The 16,400-nt window shown below is 40.1% G+C and overlaps 4 protein-coding genes across 4 annotated transcripts; 2 read left to right on the forward strand and 2 right to left on the reverse strand.

The window, feature by feature from the left end:
- Positions 1-2,193: 2,193 nt before the first annotated feature.
- BCR41DRAFT_343661 (armadillo-type protein) lies at positions 2,194-4,919 on the reverse strand. Its single transcript, XM_022022339.1, has 10 exons — positions 4,673-4,919; positions 4,391-4,489; positions 4,182-4,284; positions 3,993-4,068; positions 3,494-3,844; positions 3,260-3,347; positions 2,980-3,143; positions 2,721-2,846; positions 2,446-2,547; positions 2,194-2,334 (listed from the first exon to the last, which is right to left on the reverse strand). The coding sequence occupies exons 1-10, from the start codon at positions 4,793-4,795 to the stop codon at positions 2,211-2,213; spliced, it is 1,356 nt and encodes a 451-aa protein (XP_021875078.1). The 5' UTR covers positions 4,796-4,919; the 3' UTR covers positions 2,194-2,210.
- A 162-nt stretch (positions 4,920-5,081) lies between these two features.
- BCR41DRAFT_329984 (translation protein SH3-like domain-containing protein) lies at positions 5,082-6,101 on the reverse strand. The gene is made up of 2 exons (XM_022021737.1): positions 5,974-6,101; positions 5,082-5,740 (listed from the first exon to the last, which is right to left on the reverse strand). Exons 1-2 carry the CDS (start codon positions 6,047-6,049, stop codon positions 5,226-5,228), a joined length of 591 nt encoding a protein of 196 aa, XP_021875079.1. The 5' UTR covers positions 6,050-6,101; the 3' UTR covers positions 5,082-5,225.
- Positions 6,102-6,324: 223 nt separating this feature from the next.
- BCR41DRAFT_343668 (hypothetical protein) lies at positions 6,325-8,044 on the forward strand. Its single transcript, XM_022022340.1, has 3 exons — positions 6,325-7,143; positions 7,255-7,628; positions 7,780-8,044. Exons 1-3 carry the CDS (start codon positions 6,809-6,811, stop codon positions 7,944-7,946), a joined length of 876 nt encoding a protein of 291 aa, XP_021875080.1. The 5' UTR covers positions 6,325-6,808; the 3' UTR covers positions 7,947-8,044.
- A 420-nt stretch (positions 8,045-8,464) lies between these two features.
- On the forward strand, positions 8,465-11,009 carry BCR41DRAFT_427073 (ATP-grasp domain-domain-containing protein). Its single transcript, XM_022030831.1, has 8 exons — positions 8,465-8,643; positions 8,737-8,899; positions 9,081-9,180; positions 9,356-9,446; positions 9,592-9,744; positions 9,872-10,058; positions 10,187-10,348; positions 10,516-11,009. The coding sequence occupies exons 1-8, from the start codon at positions 8,572-8,574 to the stop codon at positions 10,905-10,907; spliced, it is 1,320 nt and encodes a 439-aa protein (XP_021875081.1). The 5' UTR covers positions 8,465-8,571; the 3' UTR covers positions 10,908-11,009.
- Positions 11,010-16,400: the final 5,391 nt, after the last annotated feature.

The following is a 16,400-nucleotide window of genomic DNA, read 5'->3' on the forward strand; positions in this document are numbered from 1 at the left end:
TTGTTTCCAAAAGAGAACCCATCTGGACCAGATATCGTCTTTGTATTAGAATCGGAGGGTAAATATTATCCTGTTTCCGTACAGTCAAAAATCGGCGATAAGGTCAAGAATTAAGGATGCCCATAATACAACTTGCCATAATTGCATCAAAGAACACCTCTCATCACCGTCTTCTCTCGGCTTTTGCTCGAATGACATATCCTTGTTGCTGTTGTTTAGGCCTTACTTATCACGTTGGCTTATCATATTGCCTTATCACGAACAGGGTGGTTATTCAGTAGCTAAAGTCAAAGAAGCCCCTGTCATCAAAGACAAACGAATAGAAACGACGTATTCAATATTAGCTTGTTGAACAGCGGATCAAATAAAGGGAAAAGTGAGTCGACTCAAGCGGAGGACGACAAGCCCAATAGGCCAAGCAGGGATAAGGGACCAAGGAAAAAGTAGCGATCGTTTCTTTTACTTCTTTTTACTCGCCATTGTTTATGACAATGGCACAGACACAATTTTATAATGTGGCACTAATAGATAAACTAAAATATCACTATTCAGAGAACCTGAGCAAGGAGAAGTGAGCACGCCAAGCGGATTGTCGCAGCTGCGTCATCGGAATTTTCTCAAGCAAGTGGCAAGTTGTTTCTATTGTCTATTCCTATCTTTCCACCCATAAGTTTTGTGTTGGGACCCGACAAGCCATTCCAGGTCACATCAGAGGAGTATCCGATCAAGCAAGCATCATCCAAGGAGATGATTGATAATATTTACTGGATCATGCTTGAAGAGAAACCGATCAAACCTCGGAGAAAAGTGACAATGTCACATTCCTCCGTTCCATGGTCCCAGGCGACATACACGTCAAGCTTAAAGCTTAGGAGCTCGTTATCAACAACGATCAGAGTGTTAAGGCAACACCTAATATTTAAAACATGCGGGACAGTGTGTCATAAAAACTCATATCAATATCGCATATGCAGGAGGACCGCCGAGGCTCAAGCATGAAGAAAAGAGTCGAATGTCAATCAAGTGAAAGGAATTTTGTCTTGTAATGAAAATACCATATCTATTGAGTATCCTTTTACAATCGTTCATCCTTTATGAACGGAGCCATCACTATCCACTTGCCCTTTTGACAAACGGGATGGCACTTTTTAATCGGTCCTACACACACACCCAAATCACTAGCCTCATTTTTTACCAATCATCTCTTGTTTCCATCATCTGCGTTGCCATCTATTATTCTAACATTTTATTACTCTAACATTTGAATCTACTCCACAGTTCTCGTTTCCATCTCTCTGACCTTATTAAGCACACTATCTTAATTAAAGGTAATTAGTTGATTAATTAGAGCATGATGACTCTTTTTACGCGAAATATACCATTCTTTTTTCTCATTCCTCGTTCGTTCTCAATCAAATCAATATCCTAGTCTGGACTTTGAAAAAAAAAAAAAAAAAAAAAAAAAGAGCCATTTTCTGCGGCGAGAATGGCAGAAAAAAAAGAGCCTTTCCTGCGGCGTGTTTTCGACTTTGAAACTTTTTCAAATTTAAAAAAGAGACCTCCAGCCAAAATGTCAAGTTTGGGTCCCAGCCTGAGAGAGAAGTGTCTGCAAGAGCAAGCCAGATTTGCCTTTCGGTACGTGCATGTGCACATGAACTTCGTCCTCAGGCTGGTGACGAGCCAAAGATATTTGGCCACTTTGATAAATATACCCCAAAATGGTTACACCAACAAGACACAGAGAAATGACAGCCACTGCCAAAGACACAGAGCACTCCCTGTCCTAACATTGATTCAGATTCGCTCCAAGGCCTTGAATACACTTCCGAAGAAGGATAACGAAGGCTATCTTTTCTTCTATAATGGATGGCTATCACCATGATGCTGAAAAAAAAAAAAGAAAAAAAAAAAAAAAGAGATAAAAGTTCCTTGCGCAATAAGGCCAAAGCAAGATCTGGTCCCATCTTCTGAACAAAAGCGAAAGAGTTTGGTCTTCTTTTAACTTATTATTATTATTATTATTATTCTGTAATGTGTTTGTGTGTGTTTTTTTAAACCAAAAGGAACAACTAATGTCAATTAACAAGCTATTAAATGGAGAAAACTTTTTTTTTTATTTTTATTTTTTTTAAATTCTAATATAAAACATGAGAGGAACATTGATTTTTTTTTTTTTTTATTTTTTTTGTAGATCCCCATCTTCCTTGTCTTTAAACATGCCCACTGCCTCCAATCAGGGACCAACTGGCGTTCACACTGTTATAACGAACCTCCTGATCAGGGTGCGACATCAGCTCCATAATCTTTTGCTTGACTCCAATCTCTTGTAAAAACCTGAATAATCGCCACACAAACAATCATAAAATCCCTTGGTTAGTTGCACCTCTAATAGCCAAAAAAAAAAAAAAAAAAAAAATTCAAGTTGTGCATTTGTTTATAAGTTACTTTTTACTAGCAGGATCCCGTTTAACGTATTGTCCAATGTCATTGGCAGCAACAGCAAGTACGACTGTATCCGTTGCTGTACTGAGCAATCGCGCAAGCACCCTGCAAGGGAGTTAAAAGGAAGAAAAAAAAAAAAAAAAAAAAAAAAAAAGGAAAAAAAATCCGTTTCATTAGCATGATACATTTTAAGGATTAAAGAAAGAATAAATAAGTATATAAATAAACAACATTAAAAAGCTGCCTGCTGAATAAAAGAAACGTAGTAAAAGGCTAACCTCAAGAGGGCATAGTTATCGTTCTTTAGTTCACGCCAGTTCTTTGTCCAGAAAAGATCTGATTGATGTGGTGGTGACCAAGTCAATCTTCCCGACAACAACTCTGCTTGATAAACCTCAAATGTACTTTTGAGCATGTCCCGGAAAAAAAAAAAAAGAATATTCAGTTTGTTAATTATGTATAGAAATGAACCCAAACTACAATTAACAGTTAACAAGATCCTTTTTTTTTTTTTTTTTTTTTTTTTTTGCTACTTACGTCAATGTCTGGAAATTCTCTTCCAATTCCGCCTTGAGATAGTTGACATCCTCTAGGATTTCACCATCGGTCCACTTTCGAGTCGATAGATTCTCTGTAAAAGTCAGCAACTTGACAGCAGCCATGGCAGCCAAATTTGCCTCTGGTGCTTTTTCAACCAAGTTCTATGTTTGTGTACAAATACAAATATAGATTGGACAAGAATTAATACCTGTAATTGCAAAGTCGTTATTCATACTTCTCCTTAATAAAGTGTTCTCTAGAAAAAGTATGGACTTACACGCAAGGTGGAGATGATAACACGAATTACTTTCTCCTTGATGGCTGATTTTGCAATCTCTACAAGTGTTGGGATAATATCGTATTTCCTATAGGTAAATAAATAAAGAGAAAAAAAAAAAAAAAAAAAAAAAAAAAAAAAAAAGGTTTTCATATCAGTCAACGCAATATTCATATATACATGTATATATATTAGTTGACTCGGGCTTTTTCTTTTCATTTTGTGAATCATTACTGATTGAGCTCCTCTGCGATTTGGGTATCAAAGGATAAGATCCAGAAGCAATAAATGACTTGGTATTGCATTTGAGGCGTTGGAGAGTCCCTCTTTATGATCCGGACCAATGCATCCATGGCCTGAGGTGTGTTCCAATAAATGAGTCTCAAACTTCTCTGGCGAAGGGCAGACTCCAATACCTGGACAGCCAGATCGACTACTGAATGATTGTTACTCTGTAGCTGAGCTGTTGTCCATCGGAACAATTCCTGTGCAGCATCTTCGTTCGGTTTAGGACTCGCACACAGAAGCATCGTCAAGATCTTGCTGGCCTTTAAAGGTACAAATTCATCATCACTTCGTAGGCATCTTTTATATATGTGTGTATGAATATACAGGTAAGGGTATTGATATGATCACGCAATGAAAAAAAAAAAAAAAAAAAAAAGAAGGGTCAGATGTTATCACAGGTTCTGCACTCTTTTACATACATATATACATAACATATTAACCTTACTTTAAGAGAGGGGCATAAGGAAGAGTGGGGTCACCCTTTGCAAGTCCTAGGAAATAAGATGCTCGTTCTTCATGATCTATTTATTTTTAAAAATAAAGAAGAAAGAAGGAAATCAACATGAGAATATTGAGATTTTTTAATATCTCAATTGCAAGTAGGCAAGTAGAAAGAAAAAATCTTATTTTTTACCCATAAGTAGATCATCAACCAATATGAGAATCGATTGAATCGTATCGACACGGACAAGTTTTTGTAAGAGACTGATGAACAACTCAGCATATACTTTTCCCTCCTTTAATAAATAAAAGAAAAGAAAAGAAAAAACCCCAGTCAAAAGAAATTGTCGGTTTTGCTTCAAATGGATTTGACTCTGCTAACTGCTATTCTCAAAGGCGTACCTGGTCAACCACCCGAGACAGGTCCTCGCCTGTCTTCTTGTCTACAGCTTTAATGTATTCCAATTCCTTTTGTGTAATAAGTGTAGCTCTTTGGTAACCCTAAGAAGATAAGGAATAAATTAGTGATTGGGCAAATGCCTCTACTGGTGCTGTTGTTGTTGCTTTGGTTATTGAGGTTCTACATGGTGCAGTCTGCTCTGGAGCAGTAAGACTAAAGTCGAAGTGAATGAAGTGAATAGTTTTTTTTTTTTTTTTTTTGCTTTGCATGTAAGAGTAATGTACCTCCCACGGGATAGGACGTGCTCTCAAACCAGCGGTCAACTCGTCCAGGTACGCGTTTGAGACGAGTGCGAGTGGCACTTCTGGTACGTTACTGTTGCCGTTGTTATTGTTGTGAATGACCATACTTTTGTAGGTTTGTAAGGTTTAGTTTTATGGCAAGTGAATGAGTATGAGGTTATATGGAAAGTAAAATGACGAGAACAGCAAAAAAAAAAAAAAGTAAAAATGCAGATAAAGTGGAAAGAGGGGGGAAAGCAGCAGGTGCGCGTGAACAATTCTGTCGCGCCTACTACGAATAAATGGATAAATTGCTTCCAAAAGAACGTCACAACCACCTTATGGACAGAGCCCTCCTATCGAAAAGACCTTTCACATCTTCACCAAATCGTATAGTATGTATAGTATGGTACTAACATGTATTGATGTATTGTAAATATTTCAAAAAGTTGCCAAAGCTATTCCGTAAATTGTTCTAATGGTTGCCAAATGCCCCTCCTCCCCTCTCCTCCTCTCTCTCTTCTTCCTATAATCCTCCTCCTGCTCATTGATGGAGCTATGCCTTGTCTGTTGCTGCCTTCTTGGCCTGAGCTTGAGCCTGAGTGATCTTATCCTGCTTAGCCAAGCCCTCCAAACGGAAAGCACGTCCTGGATTGTCTCTCAAGTAGAAAAGTTTTGCTCTCCTGAAACCTTCTCCTCGCTTCATGATGCGGACAGATTTGATCAGGGGTGAATATAGCATGTATTTCATCTCGACGCCAACTTTGAGGACCACGTTCCTGACTGTGAAATTACTGTGGAGACCACGGCGGTCCATTGCGATCAAGACTCCGATGAAGGTGCTGGTCTTGTCAGAGGACATTGAGTTGAGTGTCTCTACAAGAACCACATCTCCAGGACGGAGACAATCCGGATGGGATTTGTTGAAGAGATTAGAACGACCGTCTGCTCCCATCCGTTTGATCTCTTCCTTTGAAATCAATTCCATTAATCCCTGTCCACGAGTGTTGGGTTTGAATTGCTTTGGTATTGATACAGAAGCTGGAGCAGTGTATACGGGCTTGATAGCAGCTATTTTATATAGATATATGAAGTATATAAAATGTATGTGTATATATAGGCAGGACAAGAAGGGAAGAAGGGTTGTTAATAGTTAATCATTGTTCCTGATCAATCATGTTTTTTTTTTTTTTTTTTTTTTACTAATATTGCTTCGGAAGAAGTTTAAAAAAAAAAAAAAAAAGTAAATGCTGATCAAGATCTATAAGTGAAGCAATGTGGCAATGTGTCAAAGAAGGGATTACCATTGGCGGCTGTGGATGCATATCTGGCAGTGATACCGGATAGACGAGTACCAAGTGACCTTGTGAATGAGAACATGCTGGTTGAAAAAGAGATTAATGAATTAATTAAGAGTTACGGAAAGGCTGCCTTTGCTTTGTCAACTGGATATTTTACTTTGACTTTATTAAAGAAAAAGCAACAATGTGGCTTGTGAACCTGTGACCTGGAACAGGATGTAAACGCGTAGTAACTGAGTCGTTGAGTTTCTTTTTTTGTTCATTCCACTTTAAATCTTGTCCGTTCCTGAAATTCCACAACACTTTCTCTCCACTCTCTCCAACGCATACTCTTTCTTTCTTTTACTTTTCCTCTTTACTTTCCCACACTCCCTCACTTTGCCCTCTCTTTTTTTATTCTTGTTATTTTGTTATTTTGTTATTTTGTTTTTATAATATCTGTCTCAATGAACGCATCTCCACAGCTGATCTCTCGAGGTTGGTATATGAACAACCTGGGAGCACATTCATCACATTCATCACATTCATCACATTCATCACATTCATCACATTCATCACATTCATCACATTCATCACATTCATATCACATTCATATCACATTCATATCACATTCATATCACATCATGTTTAGCAATGCTAATGTCTTTTTCTTCTTCTTCTCTTTTTAGGGTCAACAGGTCTTGTCACAAAGTCATTGCATGGCCAAAAGTGCCTGTCCATTTCAAATGCTGTCCTTGCTCGTTCAAAATACACGACTGCTACTACAAATAGTTACAAAAGTAGGAGTGACAGCAGCGTTCATCCTTCTTTAGGATGCACAGGACAGGAAGATTCAACCATGATCCATCTCAGGAACCAATCTCATTCACAGCGTCAAAATTCATCCCTCTTCTCCTGCTTATCCTTATCCTCGTCCTCATCCGCGTCCTTGTCCTCTATGGGAAACAGTCCATTTCTCTCTACTCAAAAACATCAGTATACCCAGCTGTTCAGGAAGCCCAATGGTCTGTTATCGCCACCGCAGTTATCATCATCATTAATCTTTCGTCGCTCAATCATTACGAACCATCACTTTAATACGAACAAGATTGTTTCCAAACTTGAATCAAATGGATTCCAACGTGGACAAGCTGAGGGTATCATGCGGGTCATCAAAGCATTCATTGGACAACAGTATGTCTAAATATTATTATTTTCTATAAAAAAAAAAAAAAAAAAAAAAAAAAATCGAAATATTGTAATTATTATCTGCGTAATATTAATACTTGTTGATTGACTATGCAGTACAAACAAGGTCAGGAAAAACATGTTGACGAGGAGTGATCTGGAGAATGAGACGTACTTGTTCAAGGCAGCGTTGACAGAACTCCGGACAGAGCTCCAGATTTTGCGAAAGAACGATGCAGCGGCCTTGGCAATCCGGAGTGAAATCATTTCTCGAGAGATCGATTCCTTGAATCAAAAGTTGAGGGAGGACATTGCGAATGTGAAGAACGATATTGCGATCGATATGAACTCTCGGAAGAGTGATGTGCGTGAAGAACAGAAGCAACTCGAGATTCGGATCCAGTCAATGAGTAATCATTATATGGCCCAATTGGGGGATATGAGGACTCGAATGGAGGCAGCCAAATGGGAAGCGACCCGTAAAGGCATGGGTAAGTACAACAAGTGGGGAAAAAAAAAAAAAAAAAAAAAAAAAAAAAAATTGTTGATAAAAGAGGACAGTTTTGTGGCAAAGAAAATGAAAGAAAAAAAGAAAGAAAGAGAGACACTAATGATATCTTTTATGTGTATATATATGAATAGTGACTATTTTCATATCAGCTTCGTTTGTGCTGTTGATGAGCAGGATGTTTATGAAGGATGAAAAGGTGCCGGATGATTATATTGATCCGTATGTGAACCACTCGAATGCTCAGAACAGCACGGATGGCATGGTCCCTGATTCGTTTGTAGTTTCTCACAGGACATGAGACATGGACATTTGTTAAAGATAATTCATGGAGATAGACAGACAAGTGCACAAGAAAAGGAGCAAACCAAAATAAATGCGAACGGACCACTTGAAAAGACAGACTTGCATGAATTATAAAAGTGCTCTTGTGACATTTTCAATGGGACATGTGGGGATATACATATAAAATATCAAGACACATCAGCCATTGTTCAATTGGGAATAAAAAAAGGAGGGGGGTCAAAGGGTCAAAGGGAAAAGGAAAGGGATTGTGCCTTCTCTTTCTCTTTCTCTCTTTTTTTTTTTTTCCCATCGCATGAGCAAGTGAGACTCGGGTTTAATTATTATTATTATTATTATTATTATTATTATTATTATTATTATTATTATTATTATTATTATTATTATTATTATTATTATTATTATTATTATTATTATTTCTCTCATTTACTTTTCACACGCCTATCATAACAAAGTATCTCTTTTTTCTTCTTTTCTTCATTTCTTTTGCTACTCTTCACCTCTTCCTTTCCTTTCCTTTCCTTTCCTTTCCTTTCCTTCCTATACCACACATACACTACGTTCTTTTTATCCTAGGTTTTTTCTTTTTCTTTTTTCTTTTCTTCTTGCTATTCCTATTCACTATGCTCCGACATGCATTCAAACAACGCGTTCCAACCATTGGAATGGCACGACCTCTTCTGGTCCAGCGCCAGGTATATATCTCCTCAACTTGATTATTTTATTTTGCTGTTGTTGTTATTGTTATTGCTATTTCCCTTTTACTAAACACTCCTTTGCTCCAACAGCTACCGACCCTAGCAGCCAAGGCATTTGTAGCCAGTCAAGTCCGGTTCCTAAACTTGCACGAGTATCAATCGAAACAGTTGATGGCTAAACATAATGTGAACGTCCAACGGTTTGCAGTCGTCGAAACACCTGAACAAGCACATAATGCAGCACTAAGTCTTAGTAAGCAAAGGGGAAAAAAATAAAAAAAAAAAAAGAAGAGAGAGAGATGTCATTATTTCAAAATGTGTGTGGGGAAGCAAACTAAAAACTAATTTTTTCCGGACACAAGCATTTTTTATTAACTAAATATTTCTTTCTTTCTTTCTCTCTTCTCTATCCCTCGTATACCCACACCACACAGAGGCAAATGAACTGGTGATCAAGGCTCAGATCCATGCAGGTGGACGAGGCAAGGGTGAGTTTTCTAGTGGACTCAAAGGTGGTGTACATCTGACAAAAGAGTAAGTTGAAAAATATATATATCAAGTGTGTATATCCAAAGACCTATTGCATCTGTATCGTTATATCCAATATCCAATATCCAATATCCAATATCTATATCTATGCCCACACTTATTCAATGGTTTTTATTTCTTCTTTAAATAAATAAATAAATAAAAAAAATAAAAAAAAAAGCCCTGCAAAAGTCCCAGACTTGGTCACGGAAATGTTGGGCTACAAGCTCAAGACAAAGCAAACAGGCGAGGACGGTGTTCTTGTCAGCAAGGTAAGAACAAAAAATAGATAAATAAAAAAGATAATAATGTTAATCTGTTTTTAATGTGTTATAAAAAATAAAAATAAAAATAAAAATTGCTTATCACCAACTACGTTTTCTTTTCTGTTTCTTGATTTTATGCATACATGTCTAGGTCATGGTCGCAGAAGCATTGGACATTGATAAAGAAACCTATTTTGCAATCTTGATGGACCGTGAGAGTGGTGGTCCTGTCTTGGTCGGAAGCCCTGATGGAGGCGTAGAGATTGAACAAGTTGCTGAAACTCATCCTGATCGCATCTTTAAGGCAAGGGCTTGAGCAAATTATTATTATATTATTATTTTTTTTTTTGTTCCACCTCTTATTCAATCATAAAGACTGTCGCTCAACAAGTTTTTATTTTATTTTTTTTTCTTTCTTCATATTCATCTAGACTCCGGTTGATATCGAGACAGGTCCCACAGAACAGCAGACGCTCGATATGGCAATGAAACTCGGATTTAAAGGAAAGACCGTGGCAGAGGCTTCTGATCAAATGCAGAGACTATATGAGCTCTTCTTGGAGGTAGACGCCACCCAGATCGAGATCAATCCCTTTGGTTTAACTCCTGATAATCGAGGTATTATATTATATCCATTGATATCACTATACAAAATAGTATGACAAGATTAAGTTACAGCATTCTTTTGGGAACTAACCAGACTTCTTTCTCTCTCTCTTTCACTTTATAACATTCCTTTCCCAAAGTGGTATGCTTCGATGCCAAGATTGCATTTGATGACAATGCAGCGTTCAAGCATCCAGAACTTCAGATGATGCGTGATACGACAGAAGAAAACCCACGAGAGGTAGAGGCACAAGACTGTGGACTCAATTACGTGGGTATGGATGGCAACATTGGCTGTCTGGGTAAGTGTCTGCCTCTTTTTTAGTTTCCTTTACAACTATATTCATTGCTCTTGATATTTTTTTTTGCTTGTATGTTTATAGACATTATTTATTTATTTATTTATTTATTATTATTATTATTATTATTATTATTTTTTTTAAAAAAAAAAAAAAAAAAAAAAAAAAAGTAAACGGCGCTGGACTGGCATTAGCAACAATGGATATTATAAAACTACATGGAGCCAAGCCAGCCAATTTCTTGGATGTTGGAGGGGGTGTGACAACAAAACAGGTCAGTCAAGCATTCAAGATCCTGACAGAGGATCAGAATGTCAAGACCATCTTGGTCAATATCTTTGGAGGCATTGCTAGTTGTCTGACCATTGCAGAAGGCATGGTCACCGCTCTGAAAGAGGCCAGTCCAAAGATCAATATCCCTATCGTGGTCAGGCTACAGGGCAACCAAGTGGAAGAAGGCAAAGAGTGCTTGCGCCGATCTGGCTTGAATATCACATTGAAGGATGATCTGGACGAAGCAGCTATTGCGAGTGTCCATCTCGCAGGAGGAGAATCTCATTGAAAAAAAAATCTTCCTCAAGGACCACGCTTTGGGCATTTGTAAATACTCTTTATTGATCTAATCATTTCGGTTAGTTTACCCTTTGCTTTGTTTCCTAATGGCTTTTTTTTTTCAAAAGATTTGGTCAATAGAATAAAGCAACTCTGCTTTAAAAGAAAGCAAATATGTTTTTATTTTATAGGAGAAATATAAAGATGATAAAAGCCAGAAAGCAAGTCTTTTGACTAGCTGCACTGATGGTGTTATATCTCTATTTTATTTGTTATATTTATTTCTCTCGGCATCTTCGATCCTAAATGGTGTAGAAGCGAAAGAAATGGCATGTTCTGGATTCATTCACTGCAGCTTCCTTCCAAGTCTTTCCTTTTTTTTTGGGTATCAGGAGTGACGAGGACATTTGCCCTTTCGGCCATGCCTTTGCTTAGAACCTGTATGACACATGTATCCTTCCATAACTGTGAATAATAACCAGTTGTACATGAACGTAGGTCGAGCTATGTAAAAGCGTCGTTCCTCTCACTTTAAAACACCTTTTATTTGCAGAGTCCATGCTGGAGTTCAGAGAAGCTTACAAAATGTCTGTGTCATTGAAGGCTTGATATTGAGGAGATAGTAACTTGGCAAGCAGGCCATTTGACCACCTTATTGTAGAAATGAAATATATAACTAACTAGCTAAGGAGGTGTGGGAGCACAGAGTGCCTTTACTTTATTAGGTTGGCATGCATGCTCCCTTCCTCACAATACTGATCAGTTACTATCAGATTTGTCGTATGAACCACTTAGAATGAAATGTGCATCTCCACACTCGTCGCATTCACTACATTTGCTACAAATGAATTGATATCCCTTGCTTCCTTCACTTTTAGCGAGCAATGGCCTTGCTCTGGTCATGTCTCTCTTTGATGACGTATCCAACACATTACTTTCCACTTCACTGATCCTAGGTAGCGTAGATATCGCTGTATTGGCCTCATAGCTTGCTTCGCTGGAAGTCGGGCGCTGCACTGGGTCGCCAACAGCGTCATGTTGTTCCAAAAGCTTTCTGTTTGCTTCACTCAAGCCAGATACATCTTGAATGTTTACTTTATGGGCGTTAAAAGGCTGTTGCTCCGAGCTCCACTTCAGTCGGACATGGCATTGGCCATACTCATCCTTAACAATCTGCCACATCCGGGTAGAGCCATTACTATATGCTGTTACTAGAAAGTGACCTTCTCCAGTAACATTCCATGCAAGATTTGTAATACATTTGTATATATTCGGGACAGCCAAGCACTGGCCTGACTCTGCATCCCATAGCTTTACATCGTTTATGTCATGTGAGGCGAGGTACTGGCCATCGCTAGAATAAGAAAGGTCCATTATATACTCGGTATGTCCTTCAAGTATATGTAACACCGTCCCTGATTCTGTATCCACCACGCTAATTGATCCCCTATAAGCCCCAACAGCCACCAGCTGACTAGATGGTGAAAATGCAATGGGTAGTGGTCTACAATCGAAATTCGTTTCGGAACAGAGCTCGCCTGTTTCTGCATTCAGTAGCTGGAGGATATTGTCGTTCTGAATCAGTGCTATCTTCTGGCCGTCAGGCGAGTAAACCATTGAATCACTGCCGCTAAACTCATAAAGATAGTCCCCTGAATGCGCTACCCAGACTTTGACTATATCACCTTGACCGCGACAAGTAATCTGGCGACCACAAGGTGAGAATAATATATCCCACAAATCGCCCCCATACTGCAAAGTACACACGAGCTTTTCAGCTTGTGTGTCCCATACATCTACTTGTCCACTTTTATAGCCAAAAGCAATTTGGTGGCCAACAGGTGAAATATCAAAGGTTTTGATCTCATCGCTTTTGGTTTGTGATTCCAAGATAAGGGCAGGCTGGCCTGTTCCAGTATCCAGAAGGTGAACACGATGATCACTGTAGTCATAAAATGCAAGCAGCTGACCATCAGATGAATACTTGACGTCAGTTGGCTTGTATTGTAAGACGTAAACACATTGTCCTGTTCGACTGTCCCATACACGCACTATATCGTCAGTGCGACTGAATGCGGCCATGTACTTCCCATCCGGTGAAAGCCTTGGTGTGCCGATATCAGATGTATGACCATAGGACACATGCCTAGATTGGCCTGATTGTGTGTCCCACAGTCGTATCGTTCCATCTTCGCTGAATGATGCAAGCTGATGGCTGTTTGGTGAATATGCCACATCATATATCATGTCAGGGTGATAATAAACTGCGTTTAGTTGTCCTGATCGAGTATCCCAAATCCGTACTATACAGTCCCAATAACCAATAGCTATCTGTTCTCCATTTGGTGAATATTTCAAGCATTTGATCTGACCGTCATGGTCTTCAAAAGTATGGATGACTTCTCTTGTTTGCATATTCCACTGATATACTGCGTACTGGGAAAACGTAGCGGCATATTTCCCATCAGGTGAATACTGAATACCCTCAACGGAACCTTCTTTATGCTCCCAAGTCCACTTCTTCTGACCAGACCTAGCATCCCATACATCTAGTAACCTACTGCCACCACAGCAAGTGATGATTTCCTGACTGTTAGGTGAATATACAATTTGCAAGAGTTGATATTCCCACCCTTGGAGTATCAGAATGAGCTCTCCTGACACCGCATCCCATAGCCGCACTATCTTGTCTTCGCCTCCAGTTGCAATCTGCTTCCCATCCGGTGAATACACCACATTCCCCACCATACCAGTGTGGCCCTCTAATGTGTATTGGATCACGCCTGACTTGGTATCCCACACATATACTGGTCCATCTTGCTTCCTGAGACGAGATGATTTCCATCAGGTGAGTATACTACACATTCGACGGTGCCTGCATGGCCTTCCAACTTATGGACTTCTACCCCTGATACTGTATCAAACACATAAACCACACTACTGTCACTTCTGTACCATATGGCAATGCGTCCACTGTCTGGAGAGTATGTAAAATTAATGAAGCCGCCAATAATGATCTCTGAAGTCTGCGCTTCTCCCATGTCAGATTATCATATATGCTGACATGGCTCTCCTTGTGTCACGATTATACACAACCGCAGCTAGTGTCTTGCCATCAGGCGAGTATGATCCTTTCATTGCAATCCCCTCTTCTTGAAGGAATGCCCACTCTCCAAACTGTACACCTGACATCTCTGCTCCACTCAGGTCTGCCTTCTGAAGCCAACGCCGCGAAGATTGACTTTCCTCAAGTCTGCTCCTTGTAGTTGAGCACTATCAAATATACCATGGCTAAGATCAGCTCCTGGGATCTGGATGCCTCGTAAGTCTGCTTCGCTGAACGACTCTCTTGCTCGGACCAGTATCGTCATTGCATTTGCTGCTGCTATCCGCCATCTCTTGCGCTCTTCGATAGCTCAACATACTCATACAACTGCTGCTTGAACTTTGGTTCAATCTCAACACGCTCTTTCAGGAACTCAAGGATCGATGGCTCATTCACAAAGCTTCTCCACACCAAAGGCGATGTCTCATCTGCTATGGCTGAATCTAGCTCACCTCCATCCGCTTTACTCCCTTCCACTTCAAAGCTGAATACAGAGCTGACACTCTGTCGGCGACATTTCAGTGCTGTTGCTGCTACTGTATCACCTGCAGCCGTATTCATCTTTTCCGTGGTTCGAACATCGCTCGTACCACACAGTACTCCAGAATAGACCGATGCACAAACCGATACTGATCGCCTGTACGGCTCAGAGGTGATGCTTCTCGAAGGAGGTACTTCTTGCTTCCTCGGCTAAAGTATCTCTTTTCCATGCTTCTTTGCGCTTGCATGGATACTCCACCACTGGGTTGCCATCTTGATGCTCGTAGATTGCTACTGCCAGTTCTGTCAGGTACCTAATCCCATTCTTTGCGAACCCTTCCTCACACAGTATCTGGAGCATCTCTCTATCTGTGCTATCTGTTGTCGATATCTCGCTTAGTCGCTTCTTGCCTCGTTCGATCCACGACTCAATGAACTGATCATACAGTGTGATGCGCTTGACCTGTGTTGTGGAGATGCCTTGATGTGGGTCTATCATTCGTGGCAGCACTTGTAGTGCCATCGATAGTATGAATGGGTTCTTTACAAGCTCTTGTAGACTGGGACCATCTTGAGTGCACACTGATAGTCCTCCACACTCCACAATATGTCTATGCTTGCGACATACTGTTTGATGTACTCATCGATCTGATCCTCAGAGAATGGCACAATGCAGCTTCTTGGAACAATCCAGCATCTGCTTGATGGTTGCGGTCCATAGGCTGGAAGCGACTTCGATAGTCTACTCCAAGATCTCACTGCGACAGCTGATCACCATCTGACACATCCATTCACCAGCATGGTTGAGGTTGTTGGTAACATACAGGTTCTTGGTCTGCATGGTCTCATCATATCCATCACACACCAAGATCAATGACCGACTCCTCTTCAGTTCCTTGATCTGCTCACTCGTGAAGCCATACATCCGCAGTTGCTTTGCAACCATATCCTTTGTTGGGTCATCGATGGCTGGCAGGTTAATGAACAGTGGGATGCGGCCATGGTTCTTTTTGATACGCTTCCCACAGAGTGGACTCTAGATTACATTAAATGTCGACTTGCCTGCTCCTGAATCACCTTGGAAAGCAGCACTTTCTGCTTGCTCTTCAAGAACTCGTTCACTTTGTCCATCAATAGGAATGTTCGTCATCACTAGCTTGAGGATTCGCTTTGGCATATTGGTCAACGTAGAAGAACCTGTCGCCTCTTGTCTCCATCCGCTGTTGCTTGAGTAAACGTATGCTCTTCTCCACATCAGGCTTATTCTGTGCACGATCGAGCAGTGATGGAGATGCAGGTGAAGGCAAGGTGGCAGTGAAAAGATACTGTGTTGTTGACTCATTGATATCTCTATCCGCAGCAAGGTCATGGAGGAGTGTCTCTGCAGCTACAGAGGAATACATGTGGAAATTTACTATGCTTATTAGTATCGCTGCTTCTTGTTACCGAACCAACGACCTAATATTGAGGTAGCATGACTACTCACCTTGCAGGCCATCCTTCGTCGACAAGGCCAGTCTCTTGAGGATAAATATAATCCTTGCTTGATCTCAGGATGGTGACCCCAATCATTGTCATTCTTGTATATCTCTCCAAGGAGAGCGACTGCATCTTCTCGAATTTCAAGGTTGACTCTGTGTTGGCTGCAAGCTGTCCTAAGCGCTGACATAGACCCCATTGGAACTCTAGCCTTTGTCGACAAGGTGACTTATACACAAGGGTCTTGACCTTGGTGATCTCGCCTGAATGAAGAATACATCAACTCCACGGAGTGCAGGGTACCATGCACTCTTGTGACTAAAGCTGAACCCTCTTCTATAGACTGTTTGAATGTAACCCCCTCTCATACAGTGAAACTGCGTTGTTGTACATACTCAAACTCTTGTCAATGCTCTTGTCACAGATGGAGCTGCTTTT

This window comes from Lobosporangium transversale (assembly GCF_002105155.1).
Source record: "Lobosporangium transversale strain NRRL 3116 chromosome Unknown BCR41scaffold_106, whole genome shotgun sequence".
Lineage (NCBI taxonomy): Eukaryota > Fungi > Mortierellomycota > Mortierellomycetes > Mortierellales > Mortierellaceae > Lobosporangium > Lobosporangium transversale.